We start from the raw sequence: 17,839 nt of genomic DNA, 5'->3' as shown, positions 1-17,839 counted from the left end.
ACAATAACAAAAAACTTTCTAGTTATTCTTTTATCTCAATGTTGCATTTATAGACTTATCGTGATAAATCTGCAAATCCCCATATATGAAGCACCCTGATTTTGTCAATATGACTTCATAGCACCATATTTGGGCATGGCTGACACAGAACTCCATATACAGGCATAAAAAGACATGAGGACCGTAGAGGAGGAGTAGGAGATTGGCAACACACATGCTGTCACTCACTGCCCTTGAAGGTCTCATATTAATCAATGTGTGTTAGCTCACAAGTTTAGTTAGTTTACATGTATGTAAAACGTGTCTTATCTCATCGCTTAATTCTCATCTTGTGCCAACAACATGTCTGGTAACAGTAAATCTTTATTGTTTCTATTGAGCTGGTGTGTCGCAGCCAGACCCGTGACGTTTTGGAAGGGATCACAGCCAACAGTCGAAAAAGGACCCTGGATGCCCTGGTAAAGGGAGTGTCCTCTGCGACGCTCGAAGATCATTTCAACTCTCTACAGAGTACCGGGACCTCCACGGAATATCTCTGCTATGGCAATGGCTTTGAGTGCCCGGGTGCTTGTTGCAGTCACGAGATCGAGAGGAGCACTACTACCGCAGATCGCTGAGGATCTGCTGCTCTCCAAGAGAGACGTCTGTCCGTCTCGCTCTTCCAAAGCCTACCTAGCATACATAGAATGCACCAGCCATGTAACCTCCTCGTACCCAGCCAGGTTCTCCTGGCACCTCAGCAACCCCTACCACCCCTACCGCTGCCTCAATACCCCCCACCACACCCACTGGGCTCCTCAGAGCCCCACCCTGCTAACCCGCTCGCTGCACAGCTCTACCGTTTGGTTCCACGATACGAAACCTTCGGGCGAACAGCCTCCTCGGCCTAAGCCTCCTCCTTCTCCCGAGGCTCTCAATCATCCTCCGGTGCAGGAGAGGGCGCTGGTGAGAAGGTCTCTGTATCGGAAGGTTGTGAACGTGCTGAAGCACTACTACCACGGATTTCGGTTCCTGGCCATCGACACCAGGGTGGCCGGGGCGATGGTGTGGCAGCTGCTGCAGGGAGAGGTTCTCACACGCCGGGAGAGAAAGAGGCTGATGAGGACCTGCGGCGACCTCTTCCGTCTCGTGCCCTTCATGGCCTTCGTCATCGTCCCCTTCACGGGGTTCCTGCTCCCCGTCTTCATCAAGCTCTTCCCGGGCATGCTGCCCTCCACCTTCGAGACGGAGTCGGTGAAAGAGCGGAAGCAGACCAAGGCTCAGGCCGTGAAGCTGGAGCTGGCCCGGTTCCTCCAGGAGACCATCGGCGAGTTGGCCAGCAGGAACGGCAACGGCCACACGGGAACGGGCGAGACGGGCCGGTTCTCCACGCTGGTGCAGACGGCACGGGACAAGGGCGAGCAGCCCGCCACCGGGGACATTGTGGCGTTCTCCAAGCACTTCGAGGACGAGCTGACGCTGGAGCACCTGGAGCGCCCCCAGCTGGTGGCCATGTGCAGGCTGCTGGAGGTGCAGCCCATCGGCACCAACAACCTGCTGCGCTTGCGGCTGCTGGCGGAGCTGGCGTCCATCAAGGCGGACGACGAGGTGATCGTGGCGGAGGGCGGCACCGCGGCCTTGGACACGTCAGAGCTACAGGCGGCGTGCCACCACCGCGGGATGCGCTCCCTGGCGCTCACCACCGAGCAGCTGCGCCGGCAGCTGCAGCAGTGGCTGGACCTGCACCTGAACGAGAACGTGCCTCCGTCCCTGCTGCTTTTCTCCAGGGCCATGTACCTGACGGAACTCAAACCTAAAGTCCCCGTCATCCCCCCTGTGCCCAAGCTGAAGAACTCTCACCCTCCTGCTGCGGCAAGTACGGAAGTGAGCAGCAGCACACCACCCTCGGCCTCTGCTGCTGCTGACGTTTTGGCTGACCCCGCCCCGGTCGTCATAGACAGAGCGGGGGAGGAGGACATGAGGGACGTGGCTCCTTCGCTGTCGGACAACAAACCTCTGTCCCCTGCTGAGGTCCTTGTGGCCAAGGAGGCGACGGACGCAGCCCAGAAGAACAAGACCAATTCCAACGGCATGTAAAGTGTGTACCAAAAGTAAAAGTACTAAAATGTTTGAAAATAGCAGATCTACAAGCTATTGCGACGCGTTTTGAGCTTGTAGATCTACTATTTTCAAATAACCTGAGTATAAAATAGGGCTGAAGTGGTTAATTTATATTTTGCGCTGTTTCCCATAGTGAGTGTCTCACTCCAGAACTAAAAGAACCGGGGTTACCTACGTAACCTCTAGTTCTTTGCAGGACTGGATATAGTGAACGGTGGGATCACCCTGGTCCTAGATCATAGAGGGAGAAACACAGGGCAGGCATTTGTGAAGTTTGTCTCTCAGGACCATGCCAACGATGCCCTCCAGAAGGACAGGGATCTCATAGGTAACAGATACATTGAGGTGTTCACAAGCAGTGACAGGGAGAGTAATTTATATTTGATAACAGCTGAGCAGCCCTCTCAAGCCCGCTCTCGCCCATCCCCAGGAAAGAGTGAGCCGAATAGGCAACTCTATCAAGAGAACTATCACCCATCCCCAGGAAAGACTGACCTTGGTAGGCAGCCACACCCCAAGACCAGGCCCGGATTGGACGGTCTGGCACTTCTGGCAGATGCCAGAAGGGCCGGGCAGTCTGGGGCCACGGCCAACCCTAAAACAGAAATAAAGTCACAAAAAAACATGTTTTCAAGCAATTTTTCGCCAATTAACCGCAATTTTTCGGCGCGCGGCCGAACCCCACTATGGGCCGGTGAAGATCACAAATGCCAGGGCCGGTTTTCTGTGCCAGTCCGTGCCTGCCCAAGTCTTGGGCAGGGCCCCAAGACCGGATCCTATTATAGCTCTGCAATTCATTATGTTCATATGAGAGGCCTCCCCTTCAAAGACACGGCACACAACATTGTTCAGTTCTTCTATCCATTAGCTCTAACCAAGATCCTTATTGAATATGGCCCAGATGGAAGACAAGTGGGGAAGCTGATGTGTACTTTTCATGCCACGAGGACGCAATCTCAGCCATGTCCAGAGACAAGGCCCATATGGGAGAGCGATACATTATTGAGTTGTTTCTGAACTCTGTTCAGAAGACTCATGAAGGGTGAATATGAAAGGACATATCCCCAACAACTGCACGTATACTCCACTGTATAGTAATTCCTATTGCCTGACAAGAAGTGGATATTTAACAATAAAACTGTGTCAAAACAAAATGGGCTACATTTCTCCATCTTAATAGTACGACGTTCTCACTGCTTGAAAATGTTTTATGTAGGCCTACAGTCATTATACTGATACCCGCATTACCCGGACATACATTTTGTATGTCTGACACGTGACAGACAGACAGATACAGAGATCTCCACATATGGGCATACAAGGGACACAGACGGGTGGGGGTATAATGGGTCCTCTGACAACGGGTACAAAGAGTATTGCACAACCGGAGGGTCATGCGTTCCCAACATGCATCACAAATCTCTGTGTCTGTCTGTTGGTCTGTCACACAAATGTTGTCCAATATGTATGGTAGAGTACAGTATGTTACGTAATACAATAAAACGTATACAATCTGTAAGGTAGAGTATGTTAACATAGCCGCGGGAAGTAGGGGTGCTGAGGGGGATGCAGCACCCCCTGAAAATAATGTTAAAAAAAAAAAAGATATATATATATATATAATTTTTGCATAATATGCCTGTTGTTGTTGGTCGTTATTTGGGGGGGATTTAGTGCAATATGTATTCTGGAACCATTGCTCACTATACATTTGCCTCTTTGGAGCATAATTATTTTCGTCCAACAATATTTTGGCACAGTAGCGACCACACCGGAAGGGGAAACCCTTTAGCACAGCGTTTAGCGTTAGCCAAAAATGTCTCATAGTACTTACACATTATGTCTTTGCAGTCACCGCTGTGGCTATTCCCACCACAGTCACGCTAATATGTCCGTCATTTTCGTGCCGTGTAAATCCCAAACAAAACATTATTACCCACGCTATGGTCCTACCATCTATAAACAACAATTCTGCGGACCAAAAGTGAGGTTGCCAGATTCTGCGCGAGAAACAAGCGACGTCACACTAGATGGGAGGCCCGCGCAGCAGGCCGAACTTCTAGTGTTGATACAATATAACTTATACAATTGCTGTATTTGGTCTCCCTGCACTTCTATTGATCCTGTTTCACGTTTGAAACGAAGGTCAAAATCGAATTTCTCCCCAGAGCAATCCAGTGGTAGATCAGTGGTAAAGATGTCAGCACTTGTGCAGAGGACCGGGGTTCAAATCTGGGGCAAAACAGAATATTTGCATAAAGCTTTAAAGTACTAGTGGTTTGGGAGTTGGCACTGGCAATCCGACTGTTATGCCCACATATGGAGATCTCAGTATCTGTCCATGTCCCTTTTATGCCCGTATATGAAGATCCCTATGATGTCATCAGCATATGCCCATATATGGACATGCTGATATGCCCATATATGGAGATCTCTGTATCTTTCAGTCCATGTCCCTTTTATGCCCATATATGGAGATCCCCGATGTCATCAGTATATGCCCATATATGGGCATGCCCCCTTTTGTGCCCATATATGGAGCTGACTGATTAATTTGCGCCTGATGCCATGACGTCACATTGAGGTTACACAACACACTCCATATGCTGCATTGGAACTCCTTATATGGTTATGGATGAGTCATAGTGGCATGAGCGTGACTTCAGAGGTCCGCCCGCCCACCGGCCAGTCCAATTTTAATATAGGAAGGATGCTACGTTGGATAGTTATCATCATTATCATGGCAGACGACGATGAGTCCCAGTACAGGATGAAAGAGGGAGACTACGTTGTGTTGAAACGTGGAGATATCTTCAAAGCTGTCCAGATTCAGCCAAAGAAGAAAGTACATTTTGAGAAGCAGTGGTTCTTCCTGGATAAGGCGGTGGGAGAGTTCTACAGCACAACGTTTGAGATTGCTTCTGGAGGCAATCTACAACCACAGAAACCCAAGAATACAGAGAGCTCCACGGATGCAAAGGAGGCCGGTACGGACAATCGAAACATTGTGGATGATGGGAAATCCCAGAAACTCACACAGGATGACATTGAGACGCTCAAAGAGCAAGGTTTGAAGGGACAGGAAATCGTCCAGCAGCTCATAGAGAACAGCACAACGTTCAGAGACAAGACCGAGTTTGCACAGAACAAATACATTAATAAGAAAAAGAAGAAGTATGAGAATAACGTCACAATAGTAAAACCTTCCTGTCGTATCCTGGCCATGATGTACCATGGCAGAAAACCAGGGAAGATATGCCACCTGCGGTATGACACCTTAGCCCAGATGTTGGCCCTAGGGAACATACACGCTCGCAGCAAAGTCCTGGTGTTCGAGACGTGCGCTGGTCTGGTGCTTGGAGCCGTTATGGAGAGAATGGGAGGTTATGGTTCAGTGGTCCAAATGTATCCAAACGGAGGCCCGGTTCGAGCGCGTATGGAGAGTTTTGGCTTCCCTGCTCACTTCCACGACATGCTGCATGAGTTTCCCATCTGCCATGTCAACGCTCTGCTGGCAGGCACCTTGGACACTGCTGCCAAGGACACCAATAATGATGCCAGCCATTCTATCAGAGAGGAACTGAACCAGCCTGTTCCAGAACAGCAAGGCAGTTCAGCAGAGCAGAAAATGGAGACAAACTCTAGTGCTGACCCAGCACTGGACAAGGAGAGTGAGGAACAGGAAAAATGCAAGGAAATCAAAGTCCAAGAAAGGTGGGTGAAGACGGAGGAGAAGAGGAAGAAGCTAGCGTCTGTTGCTGCTCTGTTGGAGGGGAGAAACGCGGACGGGTTGATCATTGCCAGTCGATTCCACCCGAGTTCAGTTCTTCTGGGACTCCTGAAGTTCCTCGCTCCCTCCAGGCCATTCGTGGTTTACTCCCAATACAAAGAGCCTCTCATCGAGTGTTACAATAAACTCAAGGAACAAGGAGGCACTGTCTGCCTCAAGCTCACCGATTCCTGGCTCAGACATTACCAGGTATTGGAGAACAGAACTCATCCCGTGCTGCAGATGAGCGGTGGCGGAGGCTACCTTCTCTCAGGAACAACCGTCGTCACGGCAAAACCCAAGCCTGCAGGCTCACAGAAGGCAGGGGAACCGGCGCCAAAGAGACTCAAATTGACAGAGACCGAGGGATAAACAAAAACACGTCTCCCAGACATGAGTGACATGTAAGGGAGTGTTTCCAGTAGCTCCGAGCGAACGGCGCCCTGCAGGATGGAGCCTCGCTTTTCAGCTGAACTGATTTGCCATTTCTGGAACGGCGGCGGGGGTGGACTATGTGTCCAGTTAGCGCTCCATCAGAATAGCCCCGGCAAAAAAAATTATACAATGTGAAATTTCTCTGCAGAAAAGCAAATAAACAAAACAAAAAAAGAATAGCCCCGCCGTCCCTGTCTTGTATTCTCAGATCAGTGCAGATGAAGGCCTGGGGGGTGAAGCGCACTGTATGCCTGTGTGAATTATCAGAGGACTTTGTGTTGCGCAATGAGCCGTTAAATGGGTCGCAACCTTCTGTTGGTTGCTTTAAGTTGTTGACAATTTTTTGGGGGGGTATGAATCCTCTCCCATCTTTTAGGTTTTATGTTTTTGGGCGGTGAAACCGCCCCTATAAGTGAGATGTACAATGTACATTTTCCTGCGCTGTGATCTGGGCCCAGGAAATTTGTACAATTATCCTGCGCTGTGATTGGCCAATCACAGTCTATTCAGGACTGTGATTGGCCAGTGTCACATGACACATGTGCATAGCCCTATATAAGAAACCATAACTTGAAAAAAACCAAATATTTGTTTTTTTCAAGTTATGGTTTCGTCCATCATAAAGAGTGTTTCAATAAATGTATTTATCTTTTGTACATGATTGGTTGACTCCATTCAGTATTGTGATTAGCTAGCAAGACACCGCCCACTTCACACAGGGTGTGATTTTTTTATTGTTAAGCAGATAAGTGCCATGTAGAATAAAGGAGTCATTAACTGACGCATCTTTACAATATTGCTTACATCTGCATTCTTCACAGAGTAAAATGCACAAAAAAATTTATAAAATAAAATAAAATAAATAGATAAAGAAGAAATGCACACAGCCTACCCATCTGACCACTTAACACGGCAGCCTGTTAGGTGATCAGATGGGTGAGCCGCAAACACTTTAAAGAGTTTTCAAGTGGGCCCTGATCTAAAAAAAGGTCGAGAACCGCAGACCTCCACTGGGCGAAAAGAGCCAGAATCCCCAAATATCAGTTTTTTGATTCTCGCTAGAATACGGAAATTTCTGATGCATATCCTGAGTTTTGTTGATATGCAACATATCTGGGCAAATATTAACCTAATATACATCATGAAGATAATATATTGTACTAGGATATGAGCAACACTTTAATTTTGTCATGTATGTGTTCCGTAAATGACCTTAGATCATATCTGGATATATCTGTTCACAATATTCTTCTAGAATACTGATTAAGTCTATGGCATATCTGGATGTGTCAGATATTGAGTTCATATATCACTTAAAGTCATATCTTTACTCTGGAACCACTAAAGAATACAGACCATTTCCGATGCATATTGAAAGTTTTGTTGACATAAGCCATATTCATACAAATATGGATGAAATATTCATCTGCTTGTCATACACAATGTATGAATATGACGTAACGCAGTATATAGGAATATAATGACACCCTATTTAGAGTAGAATAATGGCAATATCTGTAGCATATATCATCATCTTTTGTCATATAAAACATATTTACTACAGATTTTGCCATTGGGCCTGTTTTGGGTGAGATATTTACCTGATATTGATAGGTCATGAAAATTGACAGAATCTGGTGATTTATACTGGGGAAATTGAGCCAGAATCCGAAAATATCTCATTGGATACGTCACTGGATTTTATGTAGAATACAGAACATTTCTGATACATATCCTGAGTTTATTGATATGCCATATTTGGCCAAATATGAACCCAAGATACCTCATGAGGACATATATTATATAAGGATACCAGCTACATCTTATTTGTGTCATCTGTGTGTTCCAAATATCACCTTATATCCTATCTGGACATATCTGAGCACAATTTTTTTTCTAGAATACGGATCAAATCTATGGCATATCTGAATGTGTCACAAATACAGTCTATGTTAAGCTCATATCACTTAAAGTCATATCTTGACTCTGGAGCCACTAGAGAATTAAGTATACCGGAATATATTGATACCCTATTTTGAGTAGAATAATGGCAATATCTGTAGCATATATCATCACCCTTTGTCATAACATAATACCAAAGATGTTGCCATTGGGCCTGTTTTGGGTGAGAGTTTTACCTGATATTGATAGGTCATGAAAATGGACAGAATCTGGTAATTTTTACCAGGTGAAATCCCAAAATATTTATCCAGAAATATCATTAGATTTTCTGTAGAATACGGACCATTTCCGATACTTATCCTGAGTATCTGGTCAAATGTGAACCCAACATACATCATGAGGACATATATTATGTCAAAATACCAGCTACATCTTAATCTGGTGATTTCTATTTTCTTGATTATCTTGAGAATATGGATAATTTCTGGAACATATTTGAAGTTTTGTCGGTAGGCTCCACATTTGATAAAATATTGACTCAATATATGACTTTGGGAGGTATATAAAACCTTTTCATATGACACATATGTTATTCTTGTCATATTATGTTTTGATACAAAAATATTAAGATATTCGTATTAATTTGTGTAGAATACTGACAGTATCCATAGCATATCACTAAGTGAAAAGGTCCAGAATCCTTAACTTATAACAATGTATATTTCCTTGGATTATCTACAGAATACGGACCAATGCTGATGCAAATGAGTTTTGTTGATATGTGCCATATGATATCTAGTCAAATATAGACCCAGTATCCTACAGAGGACATAGTATATTATACTAGGATTTCAGCTACATCTTATTTGTGTCATATATGCGTTCCAAATATGACCTTTGGTCTGGAAATGTCAGGTTAATGTAAAGACTACTCAATGTCAGGTAAATGACACGTTGTTACACACAGCCATGATCAAATGAGAAACCTCCTCTCCTAGTTGATCTAAGCATACTGTGTACGCAGTGCATAACCCAAAGTCTGCAAATACTTTCAGTGCTCACATCCCCGGGTATGGACTAGTACTGTACTGATTACATCTATGGCATATCTTTGTGTGTCACAATTATCTTGGGTTCATATTATGTAAAATATTTAACTGATGTATAAGTTATGCAATGGGTCGAGCTCAAGAGCTTTAAGTGGATACAATCTGTCTCACAGGTAGGGTCAAAATGGGATGGGGCTCACAGAGCCCAAGGATCCTTACCAGGGAAGCTAAGCATGCAGATCTGTTGTTTTTACCTTTCATAAACAACACAGAGGCAGCAAGCTTGTACATGTCCTTATTTCTGTATGCATTGCAAATGATTCTGCTTTGCTGGTAACTGGATAAAAACAGAACATCTCTGGGTAAAGACTAAAGACCCTCAGAAAGTATGCAGTTGAATTGGCTATGGGACAGCAAGCTGTCATTATATTTAGGGAAGTCTGAATGTTGATCAAGGCATACATTGGACTCTATCAGCGTTTCTCTTGAATTTAATGGTAGGTATTAGGTAAGTGTAAGCATTCAGTTAATCATCTTGGACGTGAACGAGACCAGTGTATAATCAGTGAGTCTATGGCCCTCTCTTGGTAAGGACCATGCTAAGTGATCAAGGCCTCTAGCAAGAACATCAAAGTTCCTTGATAAGTTCCATGAGGACACTAGCTTTGTATCCTAAATAGGAGGGTGTATCTATTCTGAAATGATAGAAACTGAGAGGACAAGTAGGGATAGGCCTATATTCCTCTAGTGGGGGGAGTAATGGAACACAATCCCCAATGCAGGCCTAAACTCGGGACTGCAATGGCGAGACAGACAGACAGACAGACAGACAGACAGACAGACAGACAGACAGACAGACAGACAGACAGACAGACAGACAGACAGACAGACAGACAGACAGACAGACAGTGTGTGTAAACAAAACACATACAGTGGTTGAGTACACAGTATGATGCTTTTCAAACATACAAAATAGGTGCATGCCGCTTGTACAAGGTGTTATTTTGTTGCACAAAGTATACAGCAGCATACTGCTTTGAAATAATGACCTCGGGTCTTGAACCCAGACTCCATGATTAAAGGCTTGTATACATATGGCAAACTGTTGACTATGCAAAGGTCTTGACCTCAGCTGTCAGGTATGGTCATTGTTAAACATCTATGGGGGACTATGGAAATGGGGGCAATTATCACCCATTTAATGATAAACGCACGCACGCACACGCACACACATGCGGAATATATTAATGTAATGAAAAAACTACAATTCACATTATAGATGTGACAGAACTTGTTACAGTGTATATATCAGCCCAACATACACTTGTTTTGGGGAAAAGTGGCACAGAAAAAAATAAATAAATCCTTTTAAATAAATATGCAAATATGGGTAAAATACTTAAAAAATTGGAACAATATATGGCAACCAGATATTAAACATAATTTACTGTATTCATCAATGCCTAACACAAATAATCATGCTTGAAATAAGTTAAAAAAAACGACATCATACAACAGACATCATATATTCATTGACAGGTTATATAAGCAAATGATCAGCTGTAATGAAATCTGATTTAAACACATTTTAATGCCCAAACTAACTGAATATATTGCATATCAACAGTGAATGAATGTAGACGCCATGTTGTAGTTTCTGAAAAAAACGACACATACAGCGTGTCAATGGAAAGCACTTCCAAAATTAACTACAAGTCCCACAATGCATTGCAGACGTCTGTTGCTTTGTGGGTGCATGCCCGCCAAATTTCAGTTTGAAAAAACGAAATGCGATTGGCTGTGTGCTAAAGTGCCATGACGTTGCAGGCAGCTATTGGCTCTTGACTCATTGGAGCAGCAGTGAACCTTGAATGAACTCTGAGTGCGCGCAGTCAGTAACTCTCATGCAGGATGCAGGCTCTGTGATAGCTGAAGTGATTTAGGTTAAAACGAACTGAAATAAAGGCACTAAAAGACTGTTGGACAAGAAAGTAAGTTTCTACAAGCTGCTGATATATTTGTGGAGACTTTTGGAGACTTTTGGCATGCACAGTCACAGAGGTTGGAGCAGTGAGATAATATTACAGGTAATGCACAGCTTTTATATTTTCTCATGAAAATGCAGTGGTCCTTCATGTCAAGGACCCCCAAATCCAAAATAGAGGCTATTTGGCTGCAGACCCCCTTCTGAAAATATTTGCAACCTGAGCTTGTAGATCTGCTATTTTCAAATAGCTGATGTAATAGGGTGGTTAAACTGTTTTTTTTCATGCTATATTAACTAATATAGCTAGGGAACCCCCTCAGAAACCTCTGGTGGTCCCTCCCTGGACCCCACTTTGATAATCTACTGTGTATTTTTACTTAATTAAAGGCATAGGGTTTCTTTGGTTAAAATAAGTGTTAAATAGCTCTATATTGTGATAGTACTCATTGCTATAGAGTGTTTGTTCAGTAACAGTGTTAAATAGCTCTATATTGTGATAGTAGCTATAGTGTTTGTTCAGTAACAGTGTTAAGTAGCTCTATATTGTGATAGTAATCATTGCTATAGAGTGTTTGTTCAGTAACAGTGTTAAAAAGCTCTATATTGTGATAGTACTCATTGCTATAGAGTGTTTGTTCAGTAACAGTGTTAAATAGCTCTATATTGTGATAGTAGCTATAGTGTTTGTTCAGTAACAGTGTTAAGTAGCTCTATATTGTGTGACAGTAATCATTGCTATAGAGATTTTGTTCAGTAACTGTTAACCAAACCGAAATGCCGATCTACAAGCTTGTAGATCTGCTATTTTTGGCTAATGTTCCCCTCAGAAAAGGAATTCTAGGTTTCAACAGGTTAAAAAAAAAAGTTCCTATCACACAAACATGTGTTGGCCCCCCTGTAGTAACTCTGAGGACCCCCTGTTGAAGACCCCTGCTATACAGTACCAATGATTACTATCACAATATAGTACTTTAACCTTACAAATTGTTTGTTTTAACCCAAAAATATCACTTACCCTACCTTTAACCAAAATGAGCTGTCATCCAATCTCTTATGCTATTTCTTGTTTGTGTCTACCTTTTGGTGCAGAGACAGGTAATTAATAGAGATAGTAATAATCTGGGCAAATGCAAACAGTGAGAAAATAAGGCAAATACCATTACAATTGACCTTTACTAATGTAATCTAAATTATTGTAGCCTACTGTACACTGTGCCAATTGTGGCTGTGTTAAACCATCAGCAGTGAATATAATGACTCAGTACTATGAGTATATTTACACTATCAAGTGTGAATATGAATGAATAGTCTTGTCAGTGCAACTTAACAGGCATCTGTTACATTTCTGTGATGTCATGTCATAATAATTTATTTGACTGTATACAAAGATTAACGCGTTGATACACAATTTAACTCAGAGATACAAATGAACCATAAAGCCTGGTTTATACTTTGTTGCACAAGGTGCCTGTATTAAAAATGGCTGGTCTACAAGCTCACAATGTGTTGCATCACTTGTAGATCAGCTATTTTTGTGTGACACCAGCGCACTCTGATGACCTGGCTTACCTGTGATCCTACTTTACTGAGGCACTACACTGTCTCTCTGCATGTATGTGATGTCTTAATATAATACACTAAGAGTTCATAACATGGTATTTGTGTTGTAATTTTCATTCACTAGGAGGCAGTGAAAAGATGGAGCTGGACGGGACCGGAGGACATAAAAAAGACGAAGACCCTTACCAGCAGGACAGATCGGGTGAGTTATTGCCCTGCTCTATTACTGTTGCATTTGATTGATCACGTGTATTATCAATTGGCTTTTTATGTAAGGGATAATTAACAGTGAGGTGGTCATTACTGAGAAATACGCTAACAGGGTGATGCAGGACTTGAATAAACACACTTGAGTGAATCAAAGATTCTCTGTCTGGTGGACATATTTTATTTCCTTCCCAAAAAGTGGATTTTACACAAAATGTGGGGGTCTGAGAGGCTTCCCACCATAGACAATAGGCTTTCAGCATCATGAAACTGCCTTTGTTTAAGCGAATATCAAAATCATACTTATGTTTACTCAAGTGTAGTGATCATACTTGCAATGGTTCCCAAACTGGGGGTCCCCAAATGATTTGGAGGGTCCCCAGATGATTACCTTAGTGCAACATTGTTTTCTCACTCGACAGTAAAGAAACCAACATACAGTAAAATTGTATACAGGGTACCTGCACATTTATAAAGTTACAATTTAAGGACTTTTAAGACCTTTTAATACCTCGATAGCCGATCTAAAATGATTAGCTTAATGTGCAACATTGTTTTCTCACTCAACAGTAAACACACCAACATACAGTGTATACAGGGTATCTGCACATTTATAAAGTTACAATTTAAGGAATTTAAGACCTTTTAATACCAAATTGGCCAAATATTATGTAAAAAATAGGCAAATATTGTGAAATCAGCCGATCTACAAGCTCACGCCTAGCAGTGCTAGGCGTTGTGAGCTTGTAGTTCGGATATTTTCACAATATTTATCTGTGGAACCGAGTCAAACTAAATGTAATGCCTACAATTCCAAGTGCTTGTCAGGGTGGGGGTCCCCAGTTCAAATATGATTATTTTGGGGGGTCAGGGCTGAAAAGTACAGCCGTCCGTTAAATCTATAGAAGCCTCGGAGAGAGATGGCAGGTCCAGCCGGAGGACAGGTATGTTCCCACCCCCCCCCCCCCCCCCCACCTCTGAAATGCCTCTGTTTGTGAAATAACATAACACTTTTGTATCATGTTATGCTGAAAATATCAGTGCCCATACCCTAGGTGGGGTTGGTGAAAGGGCCTCTCTGTGTGGAGTTTGCATGTTCTCCCCGTGTCTCCTAGGGTAGATACCCTCACAAAAACATGCAGTAATCCTGGTCACTATACTGCCTCCCCCTGGCCAGGGGCGCCTGATGGAGGGGAAAGGAACTGGTTGGAATAACGTGTTCCTTCCACGCGCTACGTCCAACCAGGGAAACTCTCCCCTGTCAGGTGATAAGAAGGTCAGTTGGCTCTCATGCATTGAAGGAGGCATGAGCTCGGCCCTGGCCTCCCTAGGTTGGCAGAGGGAAGGTAGTGCCCAGGATTACATAGACAATTGGCACTGGGTGTAAAAAATGGGGTTACAAAATCGTGGGATAAACATTTTAGGAAAAAAATAATATTATGCTTAATGAGGGGTATCTTAAAAGTGTGATTTTCCACAGCTTCCGTACTGCTCACAATGAGGTGGTGACCCAGGCTGTGATGCAGGCTATTCACGACTCAGAGCCCCAGTGGACCACCAGCCTAGTCAGAAGTAAGTCTGATATCACGTTAATTTGGGGACTTATGTTCTTAAATTGCTTGTAATTTTAACAATTGGATGACCTGCTGCTTACCTGTGATCGTGAGGTATTTTCTATGTATGCGTTACCTTGCTTACTGCAAGTCGCTCTGGATAAAAAGCGTCTGCTAAATACCTACATTGTAGATTAGTGTTGATTTGACACTGTTAAAGATAACAGATGGCACACTAACCATCTAATATTGCAAAATGTTATATTGTTGTTTTTGTTAAAAAGGTAAGTTTTCTATTCAAATGGTAATTTCTATAGTGTTTGCTAAATAACAGGGGTCTCTTCTTGCTCTCAAATAAACAGAAAATAAATGTTCATCAGGAGAGTACCCCCATTTTGTTTGCCAGTTTACATTTTGTCTGCTCATTTCTTTGAGCAGACAAAATGTAAACTATCTGTGATCACTATCCTTTTGAGATGCCTTACTATAATACATTTAGAGTTCATAACTTGGTATTTGTGTTGTAATTTTCATTCACTAGGAGCCTGCAACAGGGCTTATGAGAACATCAAAGCCGCTCAGAAGATGGAACTGGATAAAGACCCTTACCAGCAGGAAAGATCGGGTGAGTTATTGCCCTGCTCTATTACTGTTGCATTTTATTGATCACGTGAATTATCAATTACCTTTTTTATGTAAGGGATATAACAGTGAGGTGGTAATTACTGAGAAATACACTGGAGGAGACAAAGCAGAGGGGTCATACAGTCCAAATGTTTATAGCTTGGGTTGTGTAGCTGCCATAATATAGCTCTGGTCCAGAGCTATATTAGTAGTAAAAAATAAACAATATACTAGTTTCACTACTCGCCAAAACAAAAACATGGGTTTCTGATCTTAAAGGTAGGGTAAGTGATATTTTTTGGTTAAAACTAAAAGTATTTTGTTAAAAGGTTAAAATACTATATTCTGATAGTAATCATTGCTATAGAGTGTTTTTTCAGTAACAGATGTCTCCCTGTCTCTCCAGCTCTTTAATAAACAGAAAATACATTTTTCGGTAGGTGTCAAAATCTCAGCCAATCATGAGAAAGTACAAATTTTAGCTTAATTTGTATAGTGTTCCAGTTCCAATTTTGTCTGCTCATTTCTTAGTGTCATCACTTCCATTTCACATTTCACTTGTTTAATCTGTATCCTAATCTGTATCCTGATTGAGTTCTCTGTCCTGGTTGGATAAAATTGAACTGAAACGAAAATGTATTTTCTGTTTAATAAAGAGGTGGAGAGACAAGGAGACTCCTGTTACTGAACAAACACTCTATAGCAATGAGTACTATCACAATATAGAGCTATTTAACACTTATTTTAACCAAAGCAAATCACTTACCCTACCTTTAAGCCTATTCTACAGATCTGTCATAGCATTTTTTTATTGTCCAGTCCAGATCGGTGGCACACTTGAGTGAATCAAAGCTTTTCTGTCAGGACGTTTTATTTCCTGGCCAAAAAGTGCATTTTACACAAAAGGTGGGGTTATAAAAGGCTTCCCACCATAGACAATAGGCTTTCAGCATCATAAAACTGCCTTGTTTCAGTGAATATCAAAATCATACTTAGGTTTTCTCAAGTGTAGTGATCCTACTCTCAATGGTTCCCAAACTGGGGGTCGGGGACCTTTTAATTACTTTAGTGCAACATTGTTTTCTCATTCGACAGTAAACAAACCAACATACTGTTTAACGCAGGGGTCTTCAACGTTTTCAGGCCAAGCTGAGAGAGAGTTGAAGCAGGGACCCCCTCTATATTGTATAAAATTGTGTTTCAGATAAACTTTTGCTGATCTTTTTTCTGGCTAAAGTTCTCCTCAGAAAAGGGATGCTAGGGTTCAAGTGGTTAATGTAAAAAAATAAAATCATATCAAACAAAGATTTGGCGGACCCCCTGTAGTAACTCTGAGGACGTCCTCAAGTTGTGAGTTTGTAGATCAGCTATTTTCACAACATTTATCTGTGGAACCGTGTCAACTAAATGTAATGCCTCAACTCCTAAAATTCCAAGTGCTTGTCAGGGTGGGGGGTCCCCAGTTCAAATATTATGAAGGGGGGTCACAGCCTGAAAAGCTTGGGAGCCCTTGTCATAATGTACACCTGTTCATTTTACAGTCAATGGAAAATGCACTGTTCCTGGTCCAGAGGTTAGCGAGAACTTTCTAATGCTCGGGACTAGAGCTAGCCATAATATAACCCTCATACTGTATTTACTTATTTAGTTTTGTTGATCGCTTTAAAAGTCTAACCTCCTCTTCTCATCTGTTACACAGCTTTTCAAGAAACGGGTCAAGATTGGGCAGAAGGGAGGAGAGAGAGAGGACTTGGACTACCTCAGTGGTGCGGACGCGAACTTTGTCGAGAGTGATGAAGACAAGACTGCCTTTAAAATAACTTCACCAAAGTGGCGCGCCGGACGGCTGTCCAAAATAATGGCTTCATGTCAAACTGCCCTGGATGAAAACCGAAGGAAGTGTGTGGAGCCGAAGTCCAACCGTGTTCGCACAAACTACGAACTCTTCACCAGACAAACCCCCCTGCTGCAGAGGGCAAGCATCACTATCTGCAGGAGAGTGAGAAGGAAGAAGGCGACACTGGAGTGTAAAGCCTTTTAGTTATACACTAATCCACGGAGCGCTGCCCTGTAGGTAGCGCGCCATTGCTGCGGTGTCAGACTCAGTCAGCAGCTGTTGCGGTTCTGTCCGTCTGTTGACGTTACTCTTTACCTGCTTGGTTTAATTACTAAATAACTATACATCTTTGTAAAGTTAGTGTTAGTAAAAGTTAGTAAAAAGCAGGTAAAAGACTCAAGAGTAACGTCAGTGACTGCAGCTGACTGACACAGAGTCTGACACCGCAGCAATGGCTGCGCCACCTACAGGGCAGCGCTCTGTGGATTTGTGTATAGGCTACTGGACTCCTAAGCTTTTGGAAGGGAGTATAAATGGTTCCAGTTCAGTTTACTTTGTTTGATTGGCTTAGCGGCAGATTTGGACTGGAAACACGTGAAGGTGTCATTATGTTTCTGGTTCAAATCTGATGCTGAGCCAATCAAACAAAGCTATGGGGAACTGAACTGGAACACGAAACATTTATGCACCCTTTCAAAAGCTTCGGAGTACAGTTGTGCACAGTTAACGGTGGTGTGTGTGGATGTTTTTATTTTAATACTGTTTTTAGGAGTACAGTTGTGAACAGTTTAGGGTAGTGTGTGTGTGTGTGTGTGT

The 17,839-nt window shown here is 42.9% G+C and overlaps 2 protein-coding genes across 2 annotated transcripts; both read left to right on the top strand.

Moving 5' to 3' along the window:
* Nucleotides 1–927: 927 nt before the first annotated feature.
* Nucleotides 928–2,076, top strand: LOC308086855 (LETM1 domain-containing protein LETM2, mitochondrial-like; the record flags this gene model as incomplete). The annotated part of the gene is made up of 1 exon (XM_080430498.1): nt 928–2,076. Exon 1 carries the CDS (start codon nt 1,042–1,044, stop codon nt 2,074–2,076), a length of 1,035 nt encoding a protein of 344 aa, XP_080286624.1. The 5' UTR covers nt 928–1,041.
* A 2,764-nt stretch (nt 2,077–4,840) lies between these two features.
* On the top strand, nt 4,841–6,305 carry LOC308087657 (tRNA (adenine(58)-N(1))-methyltransferase non-catalytic subunit TRM6-like; the record flags this gene model as incomplete). Its single annotated transcript, XM_080431701.1, has 1 exon — nt 4,841–6,305. One exon carries the CDS (start codon nt 4,841–4,843, stop codon nt 6,239–6,241), a length of 1,401 nt encoding a protein of 466 aa, XP_080287827.1. The 3' UTR covers nt 6,242–6,305.
* Nucleotides 6,306–17,839: the final 11,534 nt, after the last annotated feature.

Source organism: Gymnoscopelus braueri (assembly GCF_963280865.1).
Source record: "Gymnoscopelus braueri genome assembly, chromosome: 6".
NCBI classification, from domain to species: domain Eukaryota; kingdom Metazoa; phylum Chordata; class Actinopteri; order Myctophiformes; family Myctophidae; genus Gymnoscopelus; species Gymnoscopelus braueri.
The sequence above is the reverse complement of the archived record's forward strand: the minus strand, read 5'-3'. Positions and strand labels throughout refer to the sequence as shown.